We start from the raw sequence: 24,430 nt of genomic DNA on the forward strand, positions 1-24,430 counted from the left end.
GTGGGAGAAGCATCGAAATGAACTGTTTAATCTGCCCATCATGTGTGTTGAGAGATCAGCAGTGTTTGGATCAACAACGTGTGACTACTTTGATAGTGGAAACTGTATTTATGGCTTAATTTTGTGCATTTAAACTTCAGCCGCCATTGATAGTGGTTAAAAGTTGTTAAATCTGTGCATATGAAACAAAAAACGCCTTTTGTTTATCGATTTATTGTGAAATACGGAAATTGTGCTTGCTCCTTTTCCTGTTGGGCCGTTGTGATTTCTGTCCATTTACTGCGGAGGTGCTCCGGCGTCCGACAAAAATATAGGATCGATTCTATTTTTGCCGGACGCCGGAACAGAGGGCGGCGCACGGCGCCGCACTGCCGGAGCACGGCCGCAGTAGTGGAATAGCTCTGATTGACTACAACGGGACCGATTTTGCTCCGGCGTTCGTGTCGGAGCGGAGCACAGCGGAGCGGAGGTAGTAACTCTCTTGGGGGTAACTCTCTGATCCTACGATTCCATCTCCTCATTGTGCCACCTTGTGGAATAATCGAGTAATTGTTTCAAACAGAAAGTCTTTGTTTAACCAGCAGTGGTTTGATCAAGGAATTATCTTTGTACACGATATTATGGATAAAGATGGTGAAATACTACAGCTACAGAATTTTAAATACAAATTTAATAACATTCAATGTTCTCTTAAAGAATACGAGAAAGTGTGTAAGGCTCTACCAGTGACTTTGATACAAATGATAAAAAACACAATTCTCTTCTCTAATGTTGAAATAAAACTTCCTAATTTATTAATAGGAGAATTGAACATCACAGAAAGAAAATGTGAAAATAAATGTTTTAATGGAGCCTTTAAAAATATATCTATCATGAGTATGATAGAAAGATAAAAATAAAAATACTAGGAAATCCAATAATTGAAGAAAAACAATTTAAATTTATAAAATGGCCTATAATGCCCAAAGTAAAAGAAATGCAATTTAAAATTCTTAACAACTACTATCCATCAGCAGAGAGACTGAGGAAGAGATTTGGTTTTGAAGTTGACCCTTGTGAATTCTGTCATGGAAGCCCTGAAGAAACAAAACACTTATTTTTCAGTTGTCATATAAGTAAGAGGTTTTGGGAAGAAGTCCATTGTTGGTTAAGAAATAAAATAAGAGAACTTGATCGTTTTACAAATGAAGATATTCTTATTTACAATTCTAAATTAAATGGGAATAATTCATTGTTAATTAACATTATTATTATTATGGGTAAATACCACATCCACAAAAGCAAATGGAAAAAAACTGCCAAACATGAACTGTTTCACAAATGAATTCCATATTTTCTTATCCACTTTGATTCGTATAAAAATTTCAAATGCAACTGCAAAAGCCATATTTGTCATGCTGCAGAAAAATGTTTAATCTTGTAACATTGTTTTTACTTTGTGATATAAGTGCCTCTTTTTAAGTTTCTTATTTGTTTTTCTTTTATTGTTACTAAGGATGCCTTGTATGTTTCCATTATGTGTTGTTGTCTCACGAGAAATTGTAATAAGCATTTAATGATAATGAAAAATAAAAAATAGAAAACGATTCCATCTCCATCTCGGTTTGCGTTGACGTGTCCCTTCAGTAGGCGGTGACAAACGCTCACGCTTTCAGAATAAAAGACGGGACTCATTTCAATCGAATTAACCATACAGAGATAATGGCTAATGAAAGTGAAACAGCGTAAATCAGTTAAAATTACAGAGGCTGAAAACGTGTTTCATTTATATATCAAGCTACCATGTTTCTCAGTCTATAATTGTTTAACAAAATGCTTTTATTCTGAAACAAACGACCAGGAAGTGTAAGCGCCATCTGAACGAAAACGTTAAAACTGGTCTCTAGTTAAGAGATCACCTCGAAGCACAAGACAAGGAGAGTTTTCAGACAGGGTTGAACAACTTCAGAAACTCACCGGTAAGGTTAGACTCGTTTCTGAGAAACCGTGACTTTACCGGGTCAGTTGCTCCAAAACGGTTCTGGTGCAGGAGAACGCCAACATTCTTAATGTTCGTGTTCGTGTAGGCAGACACTTTTGATAATGGTGTGGATAAAACAATGTAGAAAATATGAATAATGTTCACTCATTATTAATATTTGTGCGAGTGTTCCGTTGGACTGCCAGTCTTTATTGTTTTACCTGTGACCGGCTGTGGTGAAGTTTTATCTGATCGAGCCAGCAGGAGAAGGAAGCCATCAGAATAAGTCCAGAGGTCACTGAACTTTGACCCCTTGCACCATACAGGGTTAGGGATCCAAGTTTGAGCTCTGATTTGTTCACAGTCACTCGGGCCACCCAGAAAATTCACTGCAGTTTAGGTATCTATTGACACAAATGTGGCGTATTAGAATTTTTGAAATTGCAGACACCGCTGTCTGCTACTGTAGATGACTAAAGTCCTGGCAGCAACAGCATTCCAGCTGTGACATTAATGAACAGACTGGTAAGGTGTCCACATAAAGTCAGACTTACTAAGTAAAAGTGATTATGTGTGTGTTCAGACTCTGATCCCAGGTCAGGATGTAGTTCCGTAAGTACCTCCTCTCTTTGCTTCTGTGTTAAGAGTACACTCTGACCCCTGCAGTCTAAACAGAAGATGGAGAAAGAAGAGGCGTTCTTCCCCAGCGGTCCACTTGATGTTTACAGGAAGAAGAGCTCGTTCAGCTGGAGAGACATGGTCCACTTCATTGATGGAGAAGACAACGTGAAATTCAAAGTAACACAAAAGTCGCTGACTGCATTAATGATTAAAGAGCAAGTAACGCCTAAATTAACTGTTTTTGCTGATAACCTGTATAGAGGAGTGTCTAATGGTGCTGTACACATGTGTAATCATTAACATGGCAGTTTAGTGCAACTTACTTCAAATGTAATATTTCAGCCCAAAACCATAATTATGTCTCCATCTTCAGGTTAAAAACTCTGCTCCACGTTTATGTAGAACCAGCTGTGGTTGATGGCTAAGCTAAAAACGTGACGTTATCAGTAAATTACTACGTGGCTGCACTGCAGTGGTCTCCAGGTGAGGCAGCCGCACCTCCACCTGGCTCAGCCACTCACCTGCCGATATGACACATTAGCGCTCGGAGCCGCTCGCCTCCTTGGAAAAAAATATGCCTTCCTCCCCTTATTCATCTTATGATCGTGGTTAACAGGAAATCCTCCAGAATGCTGCAGAATCTGTGTCTGCTCTTCTCCTGAGCGGTAAGTCTTGTGTGAGCGCGTGCTTGCGTGCACTTGCTCGTTAACACCTCGTTTTTAGATTGAGAAACTCCCAACAGCACACGCGGGGGGGTTGAGGGGGGTGTGGTGCGGTCTACCACTGCCTCAGTGCCGCTCTCTCGGTCCACTCGGAGACGCCTCTTTCAAAAGCGTTTTCCTAACAGGAAGTGTGGATGAACAGGCCTTGACCCTCACTTTAAGGTCTGGTTTAGCAGAACTCACCTCAGCAAGTGGTAGTTGTGGTAAATCAAGGCTTCCATCTTTAATGTCATCCAACTAGGGCTGGGCAATAAATTGAAAATGTATCATTATCGAAATTTCTGACTCTTTTCGAGATAATTTTTCCCGTGTCAATAAATCTGATAATGAAAAAATGAATAGACGTGTGTAGGTTGGCAGTGTTCATGTCCCTTTAAGAAGCTGTACCACCTTGAGTCGCATAAAAATGTAACTCAATGTAATTCATGTGACAGCCCCATCTAGTGGACAACTTTAGTTTCTGCACATTCCAGTAGTTATCGTCCATTTATCATTATCGAGGTGAAATCCTCAATATATCGTGATTTTAGGCCATATCGCCCAGCCCTACGTCCAACTAAAAGAAACTAAAGTAATTTTTCCCTTGAGTCCAACATTAAAATGTGTCCCTTTCCTGTCCTAAATCTTGCCCTCTGCTGTAGCAACACGTGTTCCAGACCCTGGAAAATGATCCTCTGTTTGCTCGTCAGCCCGGGGAGGACATCCCCATGGATAAGAAGAGAGAGCTGAATTTCCTCAGGTATCACCCTTGTGACTGTCTAGATGACCTGTAATTAAGTAGGAACCGGAGGGACTAATAAGATGGACTCTGTAGGATGAAGCAGCTCTTCCGCTACAATTTCCTGACGAAAGAAGAGATGATGGCGGACCCGAGGAAGGCTGTTATCCTGGACGACTGTCTTGGCATGTATGACTGGGCTCTGGTGGCCAAGTTCTTCCTTAACTTAGGGGTGAGTCTGGGCTTTCATTTCCAGAATGTGGTGATTCCTGAATGTAGCACAGAACATTTGAGCTTTCAGAGTAGATGGTAGTCTGCACAGTGAGGAGACAAGTTTCCCTGTACGATGAAGATACATGAAAATCTGCTTTTGGGTAAGAGAAAACCCTTCTGTAGTTATAATCCTCTTCAAAGGGTGATGATCTTCTATGATCATCTTCACCACTCGCTCTGCAGCAGAGCTTTCAAACCACACAGCGATGCTGGTCCCAATGCTCTGACTAACAGCTGTTTCTGAGGATGCTGCTGGATCAAGTTAACCTCCTCAGAAGGTCCATCTGATGTTGAGCCTTCTGATCCAGCTGTGTGGCGCTGAGTGACCCTAACAGTTCTGTTAATAGAAACACTGACTGTGTTGCTGTTCTGGTTCAGAAACAATCTGTAGATAGTCCATCAGCCTCTGGGCCAATTAAGCTCCCTGGATGAATCTGCTCAGATGTTCAGCCTTGATGCCTTCATGAAGGAGGCCAGTGGCTGCCATCCACTAAACATTTGCTTTCTCTTGTTGACTTTTGAATCACTTTAACTGTTAGATTGTTAGTAGGTAGATGGACTGTATCAGGGAGGGAGTTAAAGGGTGTCTTCCTGGGGTGTCGGTAAGAACACAGGTTCAGGCTTTATTTCAACTTGGCCTCTTTATTCTCACGTGAAAAGTAGTAGCAACAGCAATGCACAGGGGCACGCAGAACAATGATGCAGGGCTGAGCAATGAGTATTCAACTCATTAACATTAACAGGGATATTGGTAGGTCAGTGTGTGGTCTAAAGGAAAGAATAATACAGGAAGAACAGATTAACACAAAATATATTCTGCCCCATTTGTTCAAATACAACAACATAGGAGAAAAAACCCTCTAAACAGAAAATAATATCAGCAGGTCCAGATTACCTTGGTCTAACAACCCAGTCTACATGGCCACACAAGTTAAAAACCCTCTGGGTAAACTGCCAGGGCAGACATGTTACAAGGAGGACATCTAGTGGCCAGTTGAGGGATTTACCAACACTCAAATATTCCGAGATTCTAAACCAAATTACCCACTTTTACAGCTATAAACCACCTCACATCCAACACTGCAACCTACACACATGCATAAAATAGGCAACAGGGACCTACACTCATACAATAAGGCAGTGCAGATTCATGACAGAACTATCAAGCATAACTATGACATAGGAACATTCCAGAACACCACGAGGTAAACAAACTTATTCCTAACACATTATGTAAGCAGGTCCAGTAAACAAAGGATTACTTACTTAGCAGTCATTCACGCACACAAAACTGACTTAACCTGGGAACTAGCTAAGTAAAACTCTCCTCCACTCTGCTGTCTCATGTGCTTCTCCACCTGCTCTGCTCGGTGGTCTCCTCTGTACTGTTGCCAGCTCTGCTCTGAGAGAGTAAGAGCTGAGTGCGCAAGTGTGCCACCTGGTGGCCTTTCCAACATTAACACAGAAAGTACCCCTACTCCAGTTCATCTGTTTAGTTTTGTTTGTCTTCTCAAACCCCCAGTCTTTCATGACAGATGGCTGCTTATACTGAGCCAGGATCCTCTGGAGGTTTCTTCTTGTTAAAAGGGAGTTTTCCTCTCCACTGTCGCTGCATGCTTGCTTAGTATGAGGATTGCTGTAAAGACAAAAGTAAAGACAAAGTCGATGTTGCAAGTCAGCGACTCCATGCAGTCCTTTTGTTTTTCTTTGGAAAATTTTAACCCATTGGCACAATTAACAATCAGTGTTAAGTAGGTTCAGTTGGAATGTTTGCGTTGTGAATTGCCTTGAGATGATTTGTGTTCTGAGTAGGTTCTATATAAATGAACTGAGTCTCATTTAGGACAGGAGCAGGTTTATAATTTACTGAAACATTTTAATGACATTGTAGTTATTCTAGGTGTTTGTGTGTGTACAGAACACTGCGACGATTCTCAGAAGATGTCAGGAAGGAAAATTTAGATTTTCTTCACAAAAAAATAAAAAATACACATTTGTTTTTAATGTTTTACATATTAGATTCCTTGAATCTTTTCCTGTAACAGCATAGAACACTGAGAGCACATCTGATCATTCACACATGTTAATGTTTCTCCACACTTATAGACACAGGTACAGATGGTGTCCCTCAGAAGGGCTGATGAACCAAAACTGCAAACCCAGCAGTCATAGCTCTGGTCATGGCCTCTTGTTGCCACCAGGTGGTGCTGTGTTTAGTTTCTGTGCACATGGATCAGATCTGTAGGTTACAGAGCGACAGTCGTTGAATGTGTTTGAAGAACAAGTGGAGCTGCAGCATCCCACCGAGGACATGACAGGTCCCTGCATCACGATGTCAGCCACCTGCTGCACTTTCTAAACTTTAGGCTGAATTTTTATTTTTACTTCATTAAATGTTTTTTTTCCTGGCAGGTCTCAGCATCTCATAGAATGGGTCTCAATCTGGTCCTTCTAACTCTCAAACGTCTCGTTCCAGATGTTTGGTTCCACCATTGCTAGCTCAGGATCAAGCAGACACAACAAGTATGTTAAAGACACCGAAGACATGACGGTAAGAGTCCATCTTCAGTGACTAGAGGGAAATAATCAGAATCTTTAATACCAGATGCAGAAAGCTGTGTGAATGGCCTCAGTTTGGAGATTAACAGATTAGTTCTGACATAACAGACTAGCAGGACCAGGACCTAAGTGGACTATTGTGGTCTGAATCCAGGGTTAACGAGTCAAACTGTGCGCTTTAGGACACACGCGAAAATCCCGGGGGGGGGGGGGGGGATGTCCCTCTCTGGCATATCGTTGTCCCTTCAAAAAAAAATTGAGCATATGAACATATTTGACAGTGACAAGTGTTGTCCAATGAAAGCAGAGCATAACCGCAAAACATTTAAGGCAAGGCAGCTTTATTTGTATAGCACCTTACAACAACATAAAACCGACCAAAGCGCTTCACAGAGATTAAAACGTTAATAAACAATACACAACATAAAAATGCATAAAAACTAAAGCTTAAGAACTAACTCTAAAAAGTCTCTCGTGCTGAGTTAAAAGCCTAATCATAAAAATAGGTTTTCAAAAGAGATTTAAAACCAGACCGTGAAAAGCTGTCTGTAAACCCACAAAACAACGTGTTTTTATTCATTCAAAGATTATGACCGCGCCCCCTCCACTAATCCTCAAACTGGTACAGTCCACAAGCTGCTCCGCACTGGCAGCTGCCGCTGTTCTTGGCCTCACTTTTGCTTTCTTTACGTAAGAGTTGAGAGGACGCAGAATGACAAAAACGGTGAGTAAGTTAATAACCACACCACTTGTTGAACAGGTGCTGAAAAACATCTTTTTCTCTGCTAAATTTTGTTAAGTTCCCAATAAAATGTCCCCGTGAAGGAGCTGCGTCTCCCCACCCTACAGCAGTCTCACAGCTTGTTAAACATTCTCCAGGTTGGCAGATTACAAAAGCGCCGAAAACAAATCAAAGCTTTTGCTGCTTTTTGTTGAAGTAGAAGGAAACAGAGCAACGTTGTTTATATAATGTGGAAGTAGCCTAGCAGCTAATGAATAAAGCACTGACCTGTAGCCCCGTAGCCCTGTGGCAGGCCCTTTTAACATTTAATCATTAATCACACCTTTTTTAGCCTCATTTCTATTTTCACATAGCAACAATATCATTGATCCTAGTCTAAGTATTATTCTTACCAGCCATCATTGAAATGAAAGGTATCAAGAGCTATTTTGTTACTAATATATATTATTTGAAGTACATGTTAGTAACTGCTTTAGGAATGAAGTTTGAGAAATGCTAAATCCTTATAAAGCTAATAGGTGGCCATTTTAACAGGTATTAGGCAGACTGGATACTTTCTCTAGACATCTATAAATCTGTTTAATGTTTCAGATGAGCAGCGGGTTGAAGTTAACTTCTGACAATGATTTAAAAACATGAGTTTTAGGTAGTAAATATGACAGATATTCATCCTGGTTTTTAATGTTTCACCAGGTTGTAACACTGATACAGCAGGTACCATCATCTCTGTTGCTGCTCACTGAGGGACAGAAAATAAATCAACAGCTTTGTGTTTATTTAATATTTATTTGATGGGAACTTTTTGGATTTTTAACAGCTATCATGTTACTATAGTCACATTTTATTTTTACGTTATATTTTTAGATGGTGTTTTCTCTTTATTGTTAAAGGTTCTAGAAACGTAGTACTTTACTTTTTCGAAGTTCACTGGTTTTTCCCACACATCAGCGTTGGTCTCTAGTATAAATGAATGCCTTGTGAGTTGTTCTCTTTGGGGAAAAGCTCTGGCGCTCCATTTTCAGGAACAAGAAATTAGTAGGAGCAGGATTTGGAGTTGCACTCTGTATCATTTACTGATATGCTGACATCTTACCTCTGATCAGCTGGTTAACTTGCCCATGCTGGAGGCCCGTCCTGCAAGTTGCATAACAGCAAGAGACAGCTATTTTCTTTATGCCCCCTCCCCCCAAAAAATGAAATTGGATTTTTGCCGATTTCCTCTTCCTCGTTCTTCTTCTTCTACTTGTGCTCATTAGGCGATGCATGAGGTGATCCAAGTCCCAGATTCTAGTCTGTAGACCAGACGACTCGCAGAGCTCACTGTCCTCGTCGGGACTGTCGATCTGGATATGAACAGCCATTGCTTTCCAAACTGAGGCTGTTGTGGTATTAAGGGTTCTGAACTTGAGCGGTTGGGTAATGTCTGAAGCTTTTTCCTGCTGCGGTTAAATTGTGATGGTCTTTTCTTAGACTTTTGGATGTTTTGCTCTAACTGAGCTGAGCCATGGCAGTAACACCCGGGCCATGAGAACGACCGCTACATACGACCCATCGACCCAGGTTAGCACACCTCTCCACCCAACACCTAACCCAGGGGTCGGCAACCCGCGGCTCTTTCATCCATCTGATGAGACTCTCTGCTTGTAAACTAATTAATGAATATTTAATTGAAATATATTTTATTTTACTGCATTCATTTTTATCTGTATGCCAATTTTAAATGTAAAGATTGTCTGCATAAACCTGAACAGGTCACCTGCTTCTGCGTAATCAGATGTCTCTATAGGCGCTTTCTGAGCTGAAGAGGATGTGAGATTCTGGACTTTTCCTCCGACAGACTCATGGATGTGTCGCCACGTTGGAGACAGGAACAAGCGCCATTCAGCCAAAGTTTCATAATCAGGGAACATTTTCTAAGTGACAAGTCTCTCTGAGAGACCGGGTTTGGAAAACGCTCTCTTCAGTGAGAGGAACCTTCCCGCATGGCTCTGGTTCTGCGACGCGCTCCAAGCCCCCGATCTACACACCTTCAGCTCGCTGTCCACCTCACGTACGCTCTGACAGTGAGCTGCGCTGAGCTCAGTGTCCATCTCACGTGTTCTGATGGGAATCTTTTCTTGATTGGTGTAGCTACCTCCAGGATGTGCACAACGATAAAAATGTCAGCGCATCTACAGCCTTGAGGTTTCTCCGTCAAAATAAACGATCAAATACGGGAAATATCCTGTCAGTGCGAACCCTGTCATTTTACTGTTTTGCCTTCTTGTGAAGATTGTTGCAAACAGGAACATTAAACGTGTTTAACACCAGAGCCACGCGCCGTTATCTCCGTCTCTGTAAAGTTTAGTTCAGTACAAAGTTTAATTAGAACAGTCCAACGAGACAGAGCCTGGATCTGTATTCTGAACAGTTATGTGTGACGCCTCAAAAAGCGTCACCTGCTCAACATAAAACCACTAATGGTGAAAAATATTGAAATATTGTAGCACAGACTGGCTACAACTTTTAGATCGATTTTATACAAACTTTTATTATCTTCTGTTGAAAGATAACTTTGAGGTACATGAGCGACTGGTTGCTGTCACCTGTTGTGATTGGTTAAAGCAGCTCTCTGCTGTCTGAGGGTAGGCCCCGCCCACAACGCCGCGGCTGCTGCGGCTCCCAGTGTTTTCTTTACTGTGGGAAATGGGTAATAATGGCTCTTTGATGGGAAAAGGTTGCCGACCCCTGACCTAACCCATCACAGCCAGGGCCGAGTCATCCCGGATAACCATGACGGGCATCCCAGCTAATCAGAGAGTGCTGAGCTGGAATAGAACTGTTCAGATTTAGTCCGGTTTCAAAATCCAATATTTGCCAAAGAAAGGCCGTTTCTCAATATGTGTAGTCGTCTGAACTTGTGTACTTACGTACTTGTGACACATCATCTAGGTTGACCCAAGTACTGTTCCAATCCTAAGTAAGTGTCATGGCAAGCATTCAGTTTCCAAATATGTTCTTGTTCCGCCCATTGTATCGAGGATGCGTTAGTGTTTCGTATCAAAAAATACAAATAATATATTTAACTACATAAATATAAAGTTGTCTGTTATTGTATTATATTGGGTGTAAAATTTGGCATATTTTATTATTATTTTTAGACTTTTCGCGATACCTCAAAATGTAACCCTGTAGCATGAAGCAGCGCTTGACACCATAATCTAACGTAGTGCAGTTCTGTTCCTTTTTATGTCAGCGTCAGCCTCTCTTCTCTAGGAGTTTGTCATCAACTCTCCAGACTTTGAGGCAGCTAAGTTCTGGGTGGGGAACCTGGGTAAGACCGCCACCCATGCTGTGGTGTTCGCTCAGCTCTACACGCCTGACCAGGTGTGCCATGGCCTCCACTCCTTTGTTGTTCCGGTAAGACTGATGAAGTAACCAACTCTTTCCTGTACCAGGCGTGAGATCACTTGATTTCCAAAACAACCTAAAACGTCTCTTACGTGTCAGATCAAACACTCCAGGCCTCCGTCATCACTTTGAGACATGTGTAACATGCACGTAAACATCTGGCTACACATTTTATGTTATCTTTGGAATGCATGACCAACATAGGCGTTTTAGGTCATTTTTATTATGTGTGACTCCCAGCACACCTGCACTCCACTGCCGACCAGGAACTTGTCTTGATGTGTTTGGTATGGAAAAGCTGTAGAAGGTGATGACATCACCTAGCTCCTGCCAGTGAGAGCATCTGGAGGGAGCAATGTCTGTGAAAAGCACGCAGCATGGTGCATCACAAGGTTGACCCTACTAGTTTTCAGATGAATGATCAGATAGCTTCATAAGGAAATATTTCAAATCATGGTCCTTTGGTTTATATGCAATCATTTAATCTGAGTGATGAGACGTCCACTCAAGCTGCCTCCTGTGTTCTGCAGGTGAGAGATCCTAAAACCCTTCTAGCTCTGCCTGGTGTGCTGGTTGGAGACATGGGCAAGAAGTTAGGCCAGAACGGACTGGATAACGGGTAGGTGGCAGCAGCTGCAGACGTCATTTAGGCTGTTCCGGTCGACGGGTGAAGGTTTAGCGTCCTCATTGGCATATGAGACCTAACTGTAGACAGAATGCTACACTCATCTGTGTAACTGTAGGAATCCCGCTGGAAGTAAACCCTGCCTAATACTTTGATTTATGCTGCCCAGTAAAATGGCCTACTTTTACTTTCTTTACATAGAGTTGAGTTATTTTCTCTTTTTCTCATCAGGTTTGTAATGTTTCATGGTGTGAGGATCTCTCGGGAAAACCTTCTGAATAAGACAGGAGATGTTACTCCTGACGGCCGCTACCTAACACCTTATAAGGTACACAGATTTCTGCTGGTGGACAAACCATAACATCAGACTCCTGCTGAATACCAGTGGAATAATAACTGGAGTTCCTACCTATTGGTGTTTTTTTTTTGTGCTACCAGAAGGTTTTTGTTTTAGGAGTTCCTATTTTGAAGCTGGATGTCAGTTATAAATGCTCCCATGCCTACATGTTCATGTACAAATGTTTATAAAGACTGTTGGAAAAGCCCTCAGAAATGCCTTCGCATGACCTGGCTCAGCTTACATCACCACTGGGAAAAGCTAGTTTAATTCACCAAGCAGGGGTCCAACTCAGTCTCATTAATATGTACCTAAATGGTGTCCTGTGAGGGTTTAGGGGTTGTATAAAATGCAGCAGTGTGTCATCAGCATAGTAAGTGTAGCTGACTGATTCTGAGCCAAACTATACTTTGATGGACCAACTTCAGCACATCCAGGAAACTCGTGCCATGCAGGGAAAACCCTTTGGGTGAAAGATTTCTGCCTTTCTGTTGTTTTCTGGGTTTATTCCCAACCTTGTCCCTCTTTCTGTTCTGTGTTTTTCTCCTACAGGACCCCAACAAGCGTTTTGGTGCATCTTTGGGAGCCCTGTCAGGAGGCAGGGTTTATATCTGCAGGATGGCTCTGGTCAACTTGAAGCTGGCTCTAACTGTAGCTGTCCGATTTTCAGCCTCCAGGAGACAGTTTGGACCCAAAGACACAGAGGAGATCCCTGTTCTGGAGTACCAGTTACAGGTGACTTAAATTTATTTTTAATATTTTTCTTCTGTAAGAATCCCTAAACAGCTTCCTGCTGCTCAGATCTGTGTCCTTGGACCGATGTCTCAGTAGCCACGTTTACATGCGCACAATTAATCGGATTAAACGCCCAATCGGATCAAAAGTTCTGCCATTCGTATTGTTGGAGTAAAATAATGCCCGCTGCGCATGTGTGCAACAGCCAGCGAGCCTCCCCGTCATCATTTAGACTGCCTGACGTAAGAAATGACGTCCTAATTAATGAGCGCTGGCTTTTAAATATGATGGCAAGCCATCCTCATTTCTGTAATATCTAATCCAGAATTTGCATTTTGCAGAACTGATCCCTGTTTCTGTGAATGCAGCAGCTGTTTCTGCAGCAGGTGGATGAAGGCAGGGTAACACTGGTTAAACAGACCTGGTTTGAGTTTAACGAGACAGATGTTGGGTAGAAAAGCATCTTCAGTTAAATACTCTGGGCGACTATCTGTGTAAAAAAACATGTTAACGCAGATGAGATGAGATGCGGTTCGTTGATGAACACAGAATTCCGAACTTGGCAGGGATCTGATAACCTGGCATTCTCTAGTTTTGACTGTTTATTTTGACAGAGAAATCTCAAGGCTGCTGGTCATTTTGACAGACTGGAATTACATGCCGTTGTGCAGACGTTTTAAACGTCACGCACAGAGAACATCGCAGAGGCTTATCCTGACCCCGTTATAATTAACCTTGACTGAGATTAATACCAGAGTTGAAACAGTAAACAACTGTGTCCTGGAAGAGTCTTTAGTCAGGTTTTATTTTCTGCAGAGGTGTTGATATGTTTCAGTGCTGAGCTGGTGTTGAACACAAGACCTCACATCAGAGTAACAGGATGGGGTTGGGCTGCTAACAGTAAACCAGATGCTAATGTGATGTTTGGACTGTGTTCCTGCAGCAGTGGCGTCTGATTCCCTACCTGGCAGCAGTGTATGCTCTCGATCACTTCACCAAAACCACCTTTATGAACCTGATCGAGTTCCAAGTTGGACAGATGATGAGGGACAACAGTGACAGACAGGTGAGTCAGCCTGATCCCTGTTTACAGTTCTCATACTGCACAGCAGAGAGACCCAAGTCCACTCCTCCAGAGCTACTGTCCAAGTGTGTCTCTGCTGCAACTCTCCTCATCCAATGATCCAAAGGTCCTTGATTTCTAGAGAAGCCTGTTGATCACTGATTAATTCAAATAAGATGCTAACTGTAAGACAGAGAGGAAATTATCTCTGTCTGGCCCCAAAACAATTTCTAATCGGGATCTGGCACCCTTGAACCTGCAAGGCTCCAACGAAAACTCCCCCCTCAGAAGATATGTGGAATGTGCCGTCGCTTTGGCAACAACTTTGTCTCCTTTCCATGCCTGGCCAGGACTGAAACGTTCCAGGGTCACTGCAACCCTCCAACCCTCAATGCTCCTCCCCCTGTCCACACTGAGGTGACATGCGCTGCTTATTGTGGCTGCAGGAACTGAAGTGGGGATAGTCCCAACCCACCACCCCACCTAGTGGACACTTATGTTGTGTTGTCTGAAGTCTGTTGCATATCTGTCTGAGGTGGGGTATTTTTTGCAGAGCAAAGCTGCCCTCCTGGTGGAGGGTAACTCTGAAGTGCCTTTTTTTCCCTCCACCTGAACCAATCCTCATGTAACCATCTTATCTCTATTAAGGTAGCGACTCAGGGTTGCGAATGACCACAGTCACCAGTTCTTGTCATGTGTCTTGCCCATGTATGTCTGAACTCTGAATTGTGTGTACTGAAACTCTAATTTCCCTCTGGGATTAATAAAGTATCTTTGATTTGATGTGTTGGCTCGGAGAAAGAACTAAAGCCTGCAGGATAGGGGTCCTGGAGGACTGGAGTTGGATACATGTTGGATAACAGATGGTGGTGTTTGTGTTGTGTGTGTCAGGCAGAGATGGGCAAGGAGATCCATGCTATTGGTTGCTCTAGTAAACCACTGGGCTCGTGGACCGCTCAGAGGGGCATTCAGGAATGCAGGGAGGCCTGTGGTGGACATGGGTACCTGGCCAGTGAGTCTACAGTCTCACACATATCTCAGTCCCTTTGAGTCCAGACCTTCACAAACTTGTCTGTGTTGCAGTGAACCGACTGGGAGATCTACGTGATGATAATGACCCAAACTGCACATATGAAGGAGACAACAACGTGTTGTTGCAACAGACCAGCAACTACCTGCTCAGCCTGTTTTACGCCAAACTCCACGGTGAGTCTAAGGTAGTGGTTTCTAAACTCTTTATACCAGGTTCCCCCTCAGAGCATCCTGAGCTCGCCCGTTAGATCATGCTGTGCACATCAATTCTACAGTCACTTTAGTATGTTGTCAGAACGGATGGTCTCAGAGGCAAAAACGCAGGCGTGGGAGGAGTTCAGTGACACCATGGAGCAAGACTTCTGTATGGCTTTGGGGAGATTCTGGTCAACCATCCGGTGACTCAGGTGGGGAAAGCAGTGTGCTACCAACATTGTTTATAATGGGGATGCTGTGCTGCTGAGCTCTACTCGGGCCGTTGTGGATCGGCGGGCGGAATACTTCGAAGACCTCCTCAATCCCACCGGCACATCTTTCAGTGAGGAAGTAGCGTCCGAGGACTTTGGGTTGGGCTGAGGTGGTCAAAAAGCTCCTTGATGACAAGGCCCAGGGGGTGGGTGAGATCTGCCCAGAGTTCCTTAAGCCTCTTGATATTGTTGGGTTGTGTTGGCTGAGGCGGTTCTGCAATATCGGGTGGACATTGGGGGCAGTTCCACTGGATTGGCAGACCGGGGTGGTGGTCCACAGATTTAAAAGGGAGGACCATGAGATGTGTTCCAACTACAGGGGGATCACACACCTGAGCTTCCCTGGTAAGATCTATTCAGGGGGTCTGGAGATGAGGGTCTGTTGGATGTTGAACCTCAGATTCTGGAGGAATAATGTGGCTTTTGTCCTGGCCGTGGAACACTGGACCAGCTCTATACCTTTAGAGGGGTCCTGGAGGGTGCGTGGGAGTTTGCCAAACCAATCTACATGTGTTTTTTGGATTTGGAGAAGGCGTTTGACTGGGTCCCTCATGGGGGCCCTTTGGGGGGGTACTTCGGGAGTGTGGGGTACCAGGCCCTCTGAAACAGGCTGTTAGGTCCCTGTATGATCGGTGTCAGAGCTTGGTCCGCATTGCCGGCAATTAGTCGACTTCGTTTCCGGTGAGAGTTGGACTCCGCCAAGGGTGCCCTTTGTCACCCATTCTGTTCATAACTTTTATGGACATTTTATGGTTTTCTAGGCACAGCCAAGGTGTTGAGGGGATCCGTTTTGGTGGCCTGATGATTTAGTCTCTGCTTTTTGTAGATGATGTGGTCCTGTTGGCTTCATCAGAACGTGACCTCCAGCTCTCATTGGAGCTGTTCACAGCCAAGTGTGACGCAACCGAAATGCTCGAAGGGGCTCGGAGTAGACCCGCTGCTCCTCCACATTGCAATACAGTCTAAAATGTCAGTGCATGTAGAATTAAAACGATCCAAGAACTCATCAGTTGATATGTTGCTACAGTCCATCTGCGCTAAAAAAATCTGCTTCGTTAAAAGCAGCAATAAAATGAGAGGCAGTTTGTGAGCTCAAAAGGCGTCTGCAACGCTGTGACGGAGCCCGGATCGGTTCAGAGATATCCACACATACATTGAATAATACAGGAAAGTGGTCTGAAAACCAGGAGTCACTAATTTCTGTCACTTTAACATCAAGGCCAAGAGATAATACTAAATCCAGTGTGTGGTCCTTTTCGTGTGTAGGGCCTGATACAGATTGAATAAGGCTAAAAGAGGTAAGTAACTGCAAAAACTCCTTAACCAGAGGTTTAGTTGCACAGCAGACGTGAATGTTAAAATCACCAACAATTAAAAGCTTTTCGGCATTAAGAACGAGACCTCCCATAAAATCAGAAAAATCTGCAATACAGTTCTTATCCATCTTAGGTGGCCGATAGATCACTGCACAAAGTATAACAACATCAGACTGGATTTCAAATAGTTGAGACTCAAAGCTCGGATAAGCATTTGAAGGGATGTTTCGGCCTCGAAATTTAGATTTCCAAACAGATGCCAAGCCTCCCCCTTTGCCCGACAGACGAGGGGAGCTATGAAATGCACAGTCAGCTGGGAGAAGTTCAGAGAAGACCACTGACACACCATCCTGAATCCAAGTTTCCGTAAGAAATAAAAAATCCAACGCTTGTGCTTCAAAGAAATCCCTCAGTACAAAGGTCTTATTTGTAAGAGACCTGGTATTAAGGAGTGCCATCCGAAGAGCAGGCCCATTTCCATCTGGGAGTCTCACACCCTCCAAGGTCCGGAGGTTGGAAAAATCAACTCCACGTTTTCCAATTCGTGTGTAGTGCGGACCGGGGGCCAGGACTGGAGAGGAGAGGCACCGACCATCAAGCACGGATCCAGGAAGCACAGGGAGTATCCAGCGAGGGCAAAGATGCTCCAAACGACGAGCGGTACAGGAAGCCTGGGCCAGTCTCCAAGCAGCACCACGAGTGGAGCGCATGTAAACCCTGAGTCTAATCAGCAGGCAACCTCGCTTCCCCCTTTTCCTCAAAAGTTGCTTCGAAAGAGCAGCTGTAACAGCCAGATTATCAGAGACAGGTAAGGGGAGAGGTGGAGGCTGGAATGAATGAGCATTTAACTGTCTGATTCTGCTCAAAGCGCTCATATATCTATTTGATGTTCAGGAGAGATTGACTATCGTAAGCTGAGCGAGAGCGTTATGCCAGTAGAAAAACAGAAAATAGTAGTAGTAGTTTGAAGGGGCCTGAGCAGATGGCAAGCCGTACACAGTGCTGGCGCCATCTTGCTTCTGTTCCTCCCTTTAAATAAAACCTGTCCACACTTTTGTTCCGTGTTTGTAATCCGTGTACTGTCCCAATCCATTCCAAAGGTAAAAAAACATCAAATTAGTGCTCTGTGTTAAATAAGAAAAAAGATGATTATGAATCAATACACAGAACAAACATTCAGAAGTTTTAAAGATAAATACGGAAAACAAGCGAAAGACAACATCCGACGGTTGGAAAAGTTACACCTAAAGCTGGCGCGTCTAAGGAACCACCTCCGCTTTGCCGAGATGAGGACATAACACCCACAAGTCTAAACCCAGGTCAAAACGAAGACGGCACAACACATAATGCACCGGACAAGGAAAGCACGTCTCAAAGAAATGATTAGAAACATCACAACCAAACAAATACACATAGATAACAAAAATGGACACCTGAACTTACAAAGGATTTACAAACTGGATAAAGCTACAGTGGCACAAGTAAAAAGACACATGATGCAAAAATAAGAAGAATTCACCAAGATAAAACAAAGACACAATGAAATTAAACAAACCGATAGACAAGAAAAAGAAAAGAAAAACAGAACAACACCACTCAGAACACCAGGATATGCAATCTTTCACAACATATGTAACAGAAGCAGAAGAAAGTTTATTGAAAAAAGGACTAAACTACACAATTACACAAAAAAATCATACCGTATGAAAATTTCATTGCAGCAATGGAGTTCGCTTGTCAACAAATCACAGAAGAAAGCAATAAAGCTGAAATAATGAACAGCATAGTTGGCATATTAAAAAATAGCTAAACAACATAGCAACGTCACTAAACAAGAAAGAGCAGCAATGACTACACCGGCCAAAAACGAAGACATCGTCATCCTTGCCAGCTGACAAGGGTAGAACTACAGTAATAATGGACAAATTCAAAAACAAACAACAAATGGAACAAATGTTAAAAGACAAAAACACATACAAACCATTAAAAAACTTCCTACAGAAGAAATAAAAAAGAACATGAAAAAATATTAAAACCATTAATGGAAAAAGGGAAAATTACAGAAAACATGTTCAAACAATGGATCCCAACGGCAAACATTATACCAAGAATAAATGGAACACCCAAGATACATGAACAGGACACTCCACTGAGACCAATAGCTGACAGCGTAGCTACACCCACATACAAAATGGCAAAAGAAATAAGCTGAATCATCAGTCCACTCTTTGGCAATATTGATCAACACTGCTAAAATTACACCAAACTAACCAACAAACTCAATAAGACTACAATCGAGGACAGCTACATACTTATTTCACACAAAGTCACTTCTCTGTTCACAAAAACTCCCACCCAAAAAGCCATCAATAAACAGAATCAAACAAGACAGAGCATTAAACAAAAGGACAAAACTGAAGGCAGACGACATGAAACAATTCATAGAACTTGTAGCAGACTCCACATACTTCACATACAACGGACTTATTTACAAACGGAAGGATTTGCAATGGGGAACTTGCTATCAGCCACCTTCTGTGAATTCTTCATGGAAAATCTGGCTAGTGAGAGCCTGCTGCAGCAATTCCTGTTTGTTTTTATTTTTTTCTTAGTATTGGTTTCAAAACATATTCATTTTTCTGTGCAACTCCTGGAGTCAGAGGGGGGATTTGTTTACACACACAACCAATGGATCCTGTGTTTCTGCCTGGAGTGAGGCCTGGAATTCTGGCTAAGCTGTGGAAGAGACAACAGGAGGACAGAGCTGGAGTTAAGCTGGGAGTGATTATTCCAGGGAATGTGAGGTCACTGGGAAAGACAACAGATAAACTTGCTGCACTAATAAAAAAATTAAAAAAAGCAGAGGGAATACTGAGAGTGTACTGTCATTGGTTTTTCAGTCGTGGTTTTAATAACGCATCCTGGACAATAGTGTGATGATGCCCAGCTTTAGTGTTGTTCAGGCTGGCAGAAATGCTGAGCAGCGATAAGAGGAGGGGGCTGGGATTATGCTGTGTGGGAGAGGTGGTGTAATCCCATAAATACTCATTTGAAGGAACATTTGTTGCACAGACATTGAACTTTTTCTTGTTGAGTTGCATCCCTTTGTACTTTTTCATATAGTTTTTGTACGTAGTTCATATTGATATGGTTTCATTTTTAAATCAGTGGTTTGGTAGATTTTATTGGTGAGGACATTTTGTTCATTGCTGTCAGTAGTAATGTATTGTAGACTGGGACACAACCCAGAGACCACAACATTTAACACTGATTTAAGTTGAATCCTTAAAAAAGTGTCTTTAAAGAAAGCACTATTCCACTACAGGCCCTCATATTTTTGTGAGGAGGTATACTTCCATATTTGCTGTTGAAGTCAGAGTTAGAAAAAGTCTTCAAATTTTTAAGTGGGAGTTCAGACATTTTGGGGTGTTCCAGTTCATTTTTCCTATTAGAAATTTGGAATTTCCAAGTTTCAACTACAGATTAGGAGATCGTGGGTTCTAATCCACGGTTGGGTCCAGGGGCGGCGTTAGGCCCGGCTACTTGGGCTGAAGCCCCGGATCTTTCATGATAAGCCCCGGATCTAAATCGCGGAAGTAACATGCAGTACCAAAGTCACACAGAGAGGGCGCAGCTGGCAGTAGTTTGTAAAGTCCCATTTAGTCGTCACACACACAGGTGTGTGGTGAAATTTATTCTCCGATTTTGACCCATCCCCTGAGTTGCAGACACGCCGCGCTCGGGAACTATTTGGTGGTTTAACCCCCCAATCCAACCCCAATCCAATGCTGAGTGTCAAGCAGGGAGGCATTGGGTCCCATTTTTCTCAAAATCTTTGGTATGACCCGACCAGGAGTCGAACCCCTGATCTCCGGATCTCAGGGCAGACACTCTACCACTAGGCTACTTAGTCAGTATACAGTTTACCTGAGACTGAAGAGAAGCCCTTCAGCAGCTGACTTCTGCAGTCTCTGTCTGAAACGCATGAGTGAAGATGGATATAAGGACGTTTTTTTAGACCAAAAGTACAACGACAGAACCCCAGCTCTGATGAGACTGGTGTTGACTCAGGTTTGTGAGTCTTATTTGAAAATATTTGTTGTGCTGCTGGTTTGCCTAAAGTTAGCTTACTATCAGGTAAAGTTGTTGGAGAAAGAAAGGGAATATTCACTATCATCTCACACTAAACACTAACAGGAACAATACTCTGCCCTGAATATGCTGAATATGTAGCTTCAGATTAAACATTATGTGGTACAAGATATATATATATATGATGTTGACTAGTGCGTGTCACGTGTGTGCGCGCATGCGTGTGTGTGCGCGCGCGTGTGTGTTAAGCCCCGGATCTTCTTCAGTCCTAAATCCGCCCCTGGTTGGGTCACACCAAGGACTTAAAAAAAAGGGACCCAATGCCCCTTCCCCGCTTGGTACTCAGCATTAAAGGGTTCAGTTGGGGGTTAAACCATCAAACAGTTACCGTGCCTGCAGCTCACCGCTCCTCCAGGGGATGAGTCAAATGTGGAGAACTTTCACACGCAACTTTCATGCCCCCGCTTCTTGGCACTGTAATTATCTTTGTTTTAAGAACGGTTCCCTTTTGAAAACATGGTTTTGGTTCCTGATAAAGACAACTTGTGTGAATAAACATAAAAAGATACAAACAAGAATCAGTGTGAGTGTTTCCTGTCTGATTTCAGATGGTGTTCGGATCCAATCGCCCTTCCACACTGTCGACTTCCTGGATGATTTTCAGAGGATCCTGGAAAGCAGGTTTACAGCACAAACAGTGGAAGAGTGTATGAACCCTGAAGGTATCACGAAACATCAGCTTCATAAAAAATACATTTCATTCATACTGACTGTGGTCGCTTAATGCTGCTTTCTGTCCAGAAAATATTATAGATTCAACAAAACAATAAAAAAAATAAGAATCTAATCTTCAAGATTCTTTAACACTTAAAATGATCAGAATGTGGTTTCCTGGTTTTACTGTCAGTAAATGTCTTTCAGCACCAGAGAAGGAGATGTTTAGATTGATCTGACTCTAGTTTTTTCTGAAAACAGCTGCTTTATTTTGCGTTCTTGTTGTCAGAGGAGTGTTTATTTACCTTCATGATCGATTTGTGTTACCTTAGTCTCTGTGACAGCATATCAGTGGCTGGTGTGTTTTCTGCTGGAGGAGAGTCAGAAGAGGCTGGAACAGCAGAAAGCTTTAGGCAAGGATGACTTTGAGGCCCGTAACGACAGCCAGGTAAGCAAGACTCATCGTGCTGATGTCAGCCTCCAGCTGCAAGTCTTGATTCTCTTACTTATCTGAAAAGCTGAATGTCTAGTGATAAAAGCAACTTGATGGTTGGATCATGAATTCTAGCAGAAGCAGCTTAACCTTTAGTCTCAGAGACAGCTGACCTGTGGCCTGGTTTGTAGGAAATGCAGCATTTAGCAGCCTGGGTCTAGTTGGTGAAGACGGAGCAGAATCTGATGTTCCAAGCTCCCAGACTCTGGTCACCCTACACCTCTGACCCTACCAACCCCCATGCCCCCCTCCTCACTCTGTTTGGGCTTTGGGAGCAGAACCTCACTGACCGGCTGCCAACACTCTGCTTTATTCCTCTTTATGCAGGATAATACAACTTTGAAGACTGTCCCTTGTTTGTCAGATTTCCATATCAATAGACCTGGTGTTTGGTGCCAAAATAGACTGTATAGACATGATGGAAATACTTGTGGTCTAGAGCCAACGTGAGGCCTTTCAGGCAAGGGGGGCAGGATTCTGGCTCTGAAACTTCCTCCACACATTAGGCCAGATCTGATCTCTTCAAACATCTAGTGAGTTGTTTTCTTCTGAGTGCTCGGCCGGAAGGACCAACTGATTCATTACAATTAAACAATCACGTGAAGAAAAAGTACCCTGCAGTTCTAGAGCTAGAGAGGAGACACGTAAACATGTAATCCACACTCCAATTCTCCATCATCCACATTCACTTAGGAGAAACTGGACCTCCTCATCATCTGAAGATATTTCTTTCCTCATCCCTGAAGTGAGGAGATTCAAACTTCTAAGCATGACTAAACAGATATTAGCTCCCAGAAGGGAAATGAGTTAACTTGCATTAATAGAGATCTGATCATATATTAAAAACATAGAAATTTATTTTATGGCTCCTCAGATGAGAAGAGGAACACCCAGAGGTGGTCAATGATTCATCCTGAATGGGGTTTAAACTATAAATTGTGCAGGCTCCAGGTTTTCCTGATGCTCCGTCTCAGGCGAACAGCGCTGACAGAAATGAGGGTGGAGCTTGTAACGTCTGTGTGTGTTCAGGTCTACTACTGCAGGTCGCTGGCTCTCATCTACATCGAGCACACCTGCCTCCAGAGATTTTTCGAGCTGACCACCGATCCGAAAACGCCTGCAGGTCTCAGATCAGTGCTGAGAAGACTGTGTGCCCTGTATGGACTGTGGAGCCTCAATAACCACATGGCCACACTTTACCAGGGTACGGGTTTCCTAGCGTACTGACGTGGAGGTGCCCAGCATCATTTAATCCTTACTCATTTGTAATATTGTGTCCAGGTAATTACGTGAGTGGAAGGAGACCTGCTGAGCTGGTTCAGATGGCCATCCTCGCTCTTTGCTCTGAGGTACAGAACCGTCATTGGGTCAGGGATCACACCACCCCACTAATATGAGTGTCCTCTGTGTGACGGAGGTACTGGAACCCCCCTGTGGGCCGAGTTAGATGGTAGATCTTACCGGTTTGGACTTGTGAAGCCGCTGACAGGATCAAACATGGAGATAAGTTTTTATCTTTAGCAGAGCACTCATCTTCTCTAGAAGTCTCTTGAGAACCCGAGGAACTGGACCTCCGAACCGTCTGCACTTAAAGTTCTGGAATAAGTTCTGGAATAAGTTCTGGAATCCAGTGGGAGTTTTTTTTTTTTGTTGACCTGCAGTGCCCTTGGCTGTTAAACAGGCCAGGACAGAGTTAGTGATGTCATTTCTGCAGGGTTAATGCTGTTGATTCATCCAGCACCTCATTCCTCTGTGTCATCAGCTGAAGGACGATGCTGTAGCTCTGGTGGATGTTTTTGCTCCTACCGATTTCATCCTCAACTCACCCGCTGGGAATGCTGATGGACAGGTAAAGACCATCCCATTCCACTCAAGCCTCTAGGCTTCCCTCAAAAAAAAAAAAAAAACACCCGTAGGACACTTGGGTCCCTGTAGAAACCATGCAATTAAATGACACCTTCATCTTCATCAGCTTCACTCCTAATCAGAACTATGAAGATGATTTTACCTTCTAATAATTTTGCACCATTTTGAATTTTGTGTGGTGCAGATGACATTCAGGTCTCAGAATGGATGCTAAAGCCTTCTCTGTTCTCTGTCTTGTTATTATCTTCATCTAAGACCAAGCACATCATAGCTGACACACACACACACACACACACACACACACACTGTCAGGAATGCTGTCTGCATCAGGACATGTTTTGATTCCTCACTGATCCTCCTCCACAGCTCTACAAGAACATGTGGTCCGCTGTGATGCAGGGGACTCAGGTGCTGGAGCGCCCTTCTTGGTGGAAAGAGTTCTGCTCAGACAAACCGGTGGTCGGATCCCTCCGATCCAGACTTTAGAGGTTCCTGATCAGCAGACCTTTGATGAAGCCTCTTGTTTTCTGAGGAAGTAAACAGGTGTTATTGATTAACTGTTAGGATGGATTATCAGGATTAAAGGATTTTTGTGCCTAATTCTTTGTGTGTGTGTGTGTGTGTGTGTGTGTGTGTGTGTGTGTGTGTGTGTGTGTGTGTGTGTGTGTGTGTGTGTGTGTGTGTGTGTGTGTGTGTGTTCTAAAA

At 43.2% G+C, this 24,430-nt stretch overlaps 1 protein-coding gene across 2 annotated transcripts; it reads left to right on the forward strand.

Annotated features, from left to right (window-relative positions):
* Positions 1-1,831: 1,831 nt before the first annotated feature.
* acox3 (acyl-CoA oxidase 3, pristanoyl) lies at positions 1,832-24,430 on the forward strand. 2 transcript variants are annotated; one of them, XM_070549574.1, is made up of 19 exons: positions 1,832-1,958; positions 2,627-2,758; positions 3,945-4,042; positions 4,118-4,253; positions 6,771-6,845; positions 9,066-9,155; positions 10,851-10,994; positions 11,516-11,604; positions 11,842-11,938; positions 12,500-12,682; positions 13,626-13,748; positions 14,637-14,757; positions 14,829-14,951; positions 21,261-21,374; positions 21,699-21,814; positions 22,889-23,063; positions 23,141-23,208; positions 23,622-23,708; positions 24,092-24,430. In XM_070549574.1, the coding sequence occupies exons 2-19, from the start codon at positions 2,639-2,641 to the stop codon at positions 24,209-24,211; spliced, it is 2,079 nt and encodes a 692-aa protein (XP_070405675.1). In that variant the 5' UTR covers positions 1,832-1,958; positions 2,627-2,638; the 3' UTR covers positions 24,212-24,430. The 2 variants fall into 2 exon arrangements, with proteins under 2 accessions (XP_070405675.1, XP_070405676.1); XM_070549575.1 differs by having other exon boundaries at positions 1,844-1,958; positions 2,606-2,758.

Source organism: Nothobranchius furzeri, chromosome 3 (assembly GCF_043380555.1).
Source record: "Nothobranchius furzeri strain GRZ-AD chromosome 3, NfurGRZ-RIMD1, whole genome shotgun sequence".
Classification (NCBI taxonomy): Eukaryota; Metazoa; Chordata; class Actinopteri; order Cyprinodontiformes; family Nothobranchiidae; genus Nothobranchius; species Nothobranchius furzeri.

What these genes read in the sequence shown, in the direction of transcription:
- acox3 (XM_070549574.1), top strand. Translation starts at nt 2,639, where the DNA reads ATGGAGAAAGAAGAGGCGTTCTTCCCCAGCGGTCCACTTGATGTTTAC. An exon ending in TTCTGGAGTACCAGTTACAG is followed by an intron (nt 12,683 to 13,625) that starts GTGACTTAAATT and finishes GTGTTCCTGCAG; the next exon opens with CAGTGGCGTCTGATTCCCTA. An exon ending in AGGCCCGTAACGACAGCCAG is followed by an intron (nt 21,815 to 22,888) that starts GTAAGCAAGACT and finishes GTGTGTGTTCAG; the next exon opens with GTCTACTACTGCAGGTCGCT.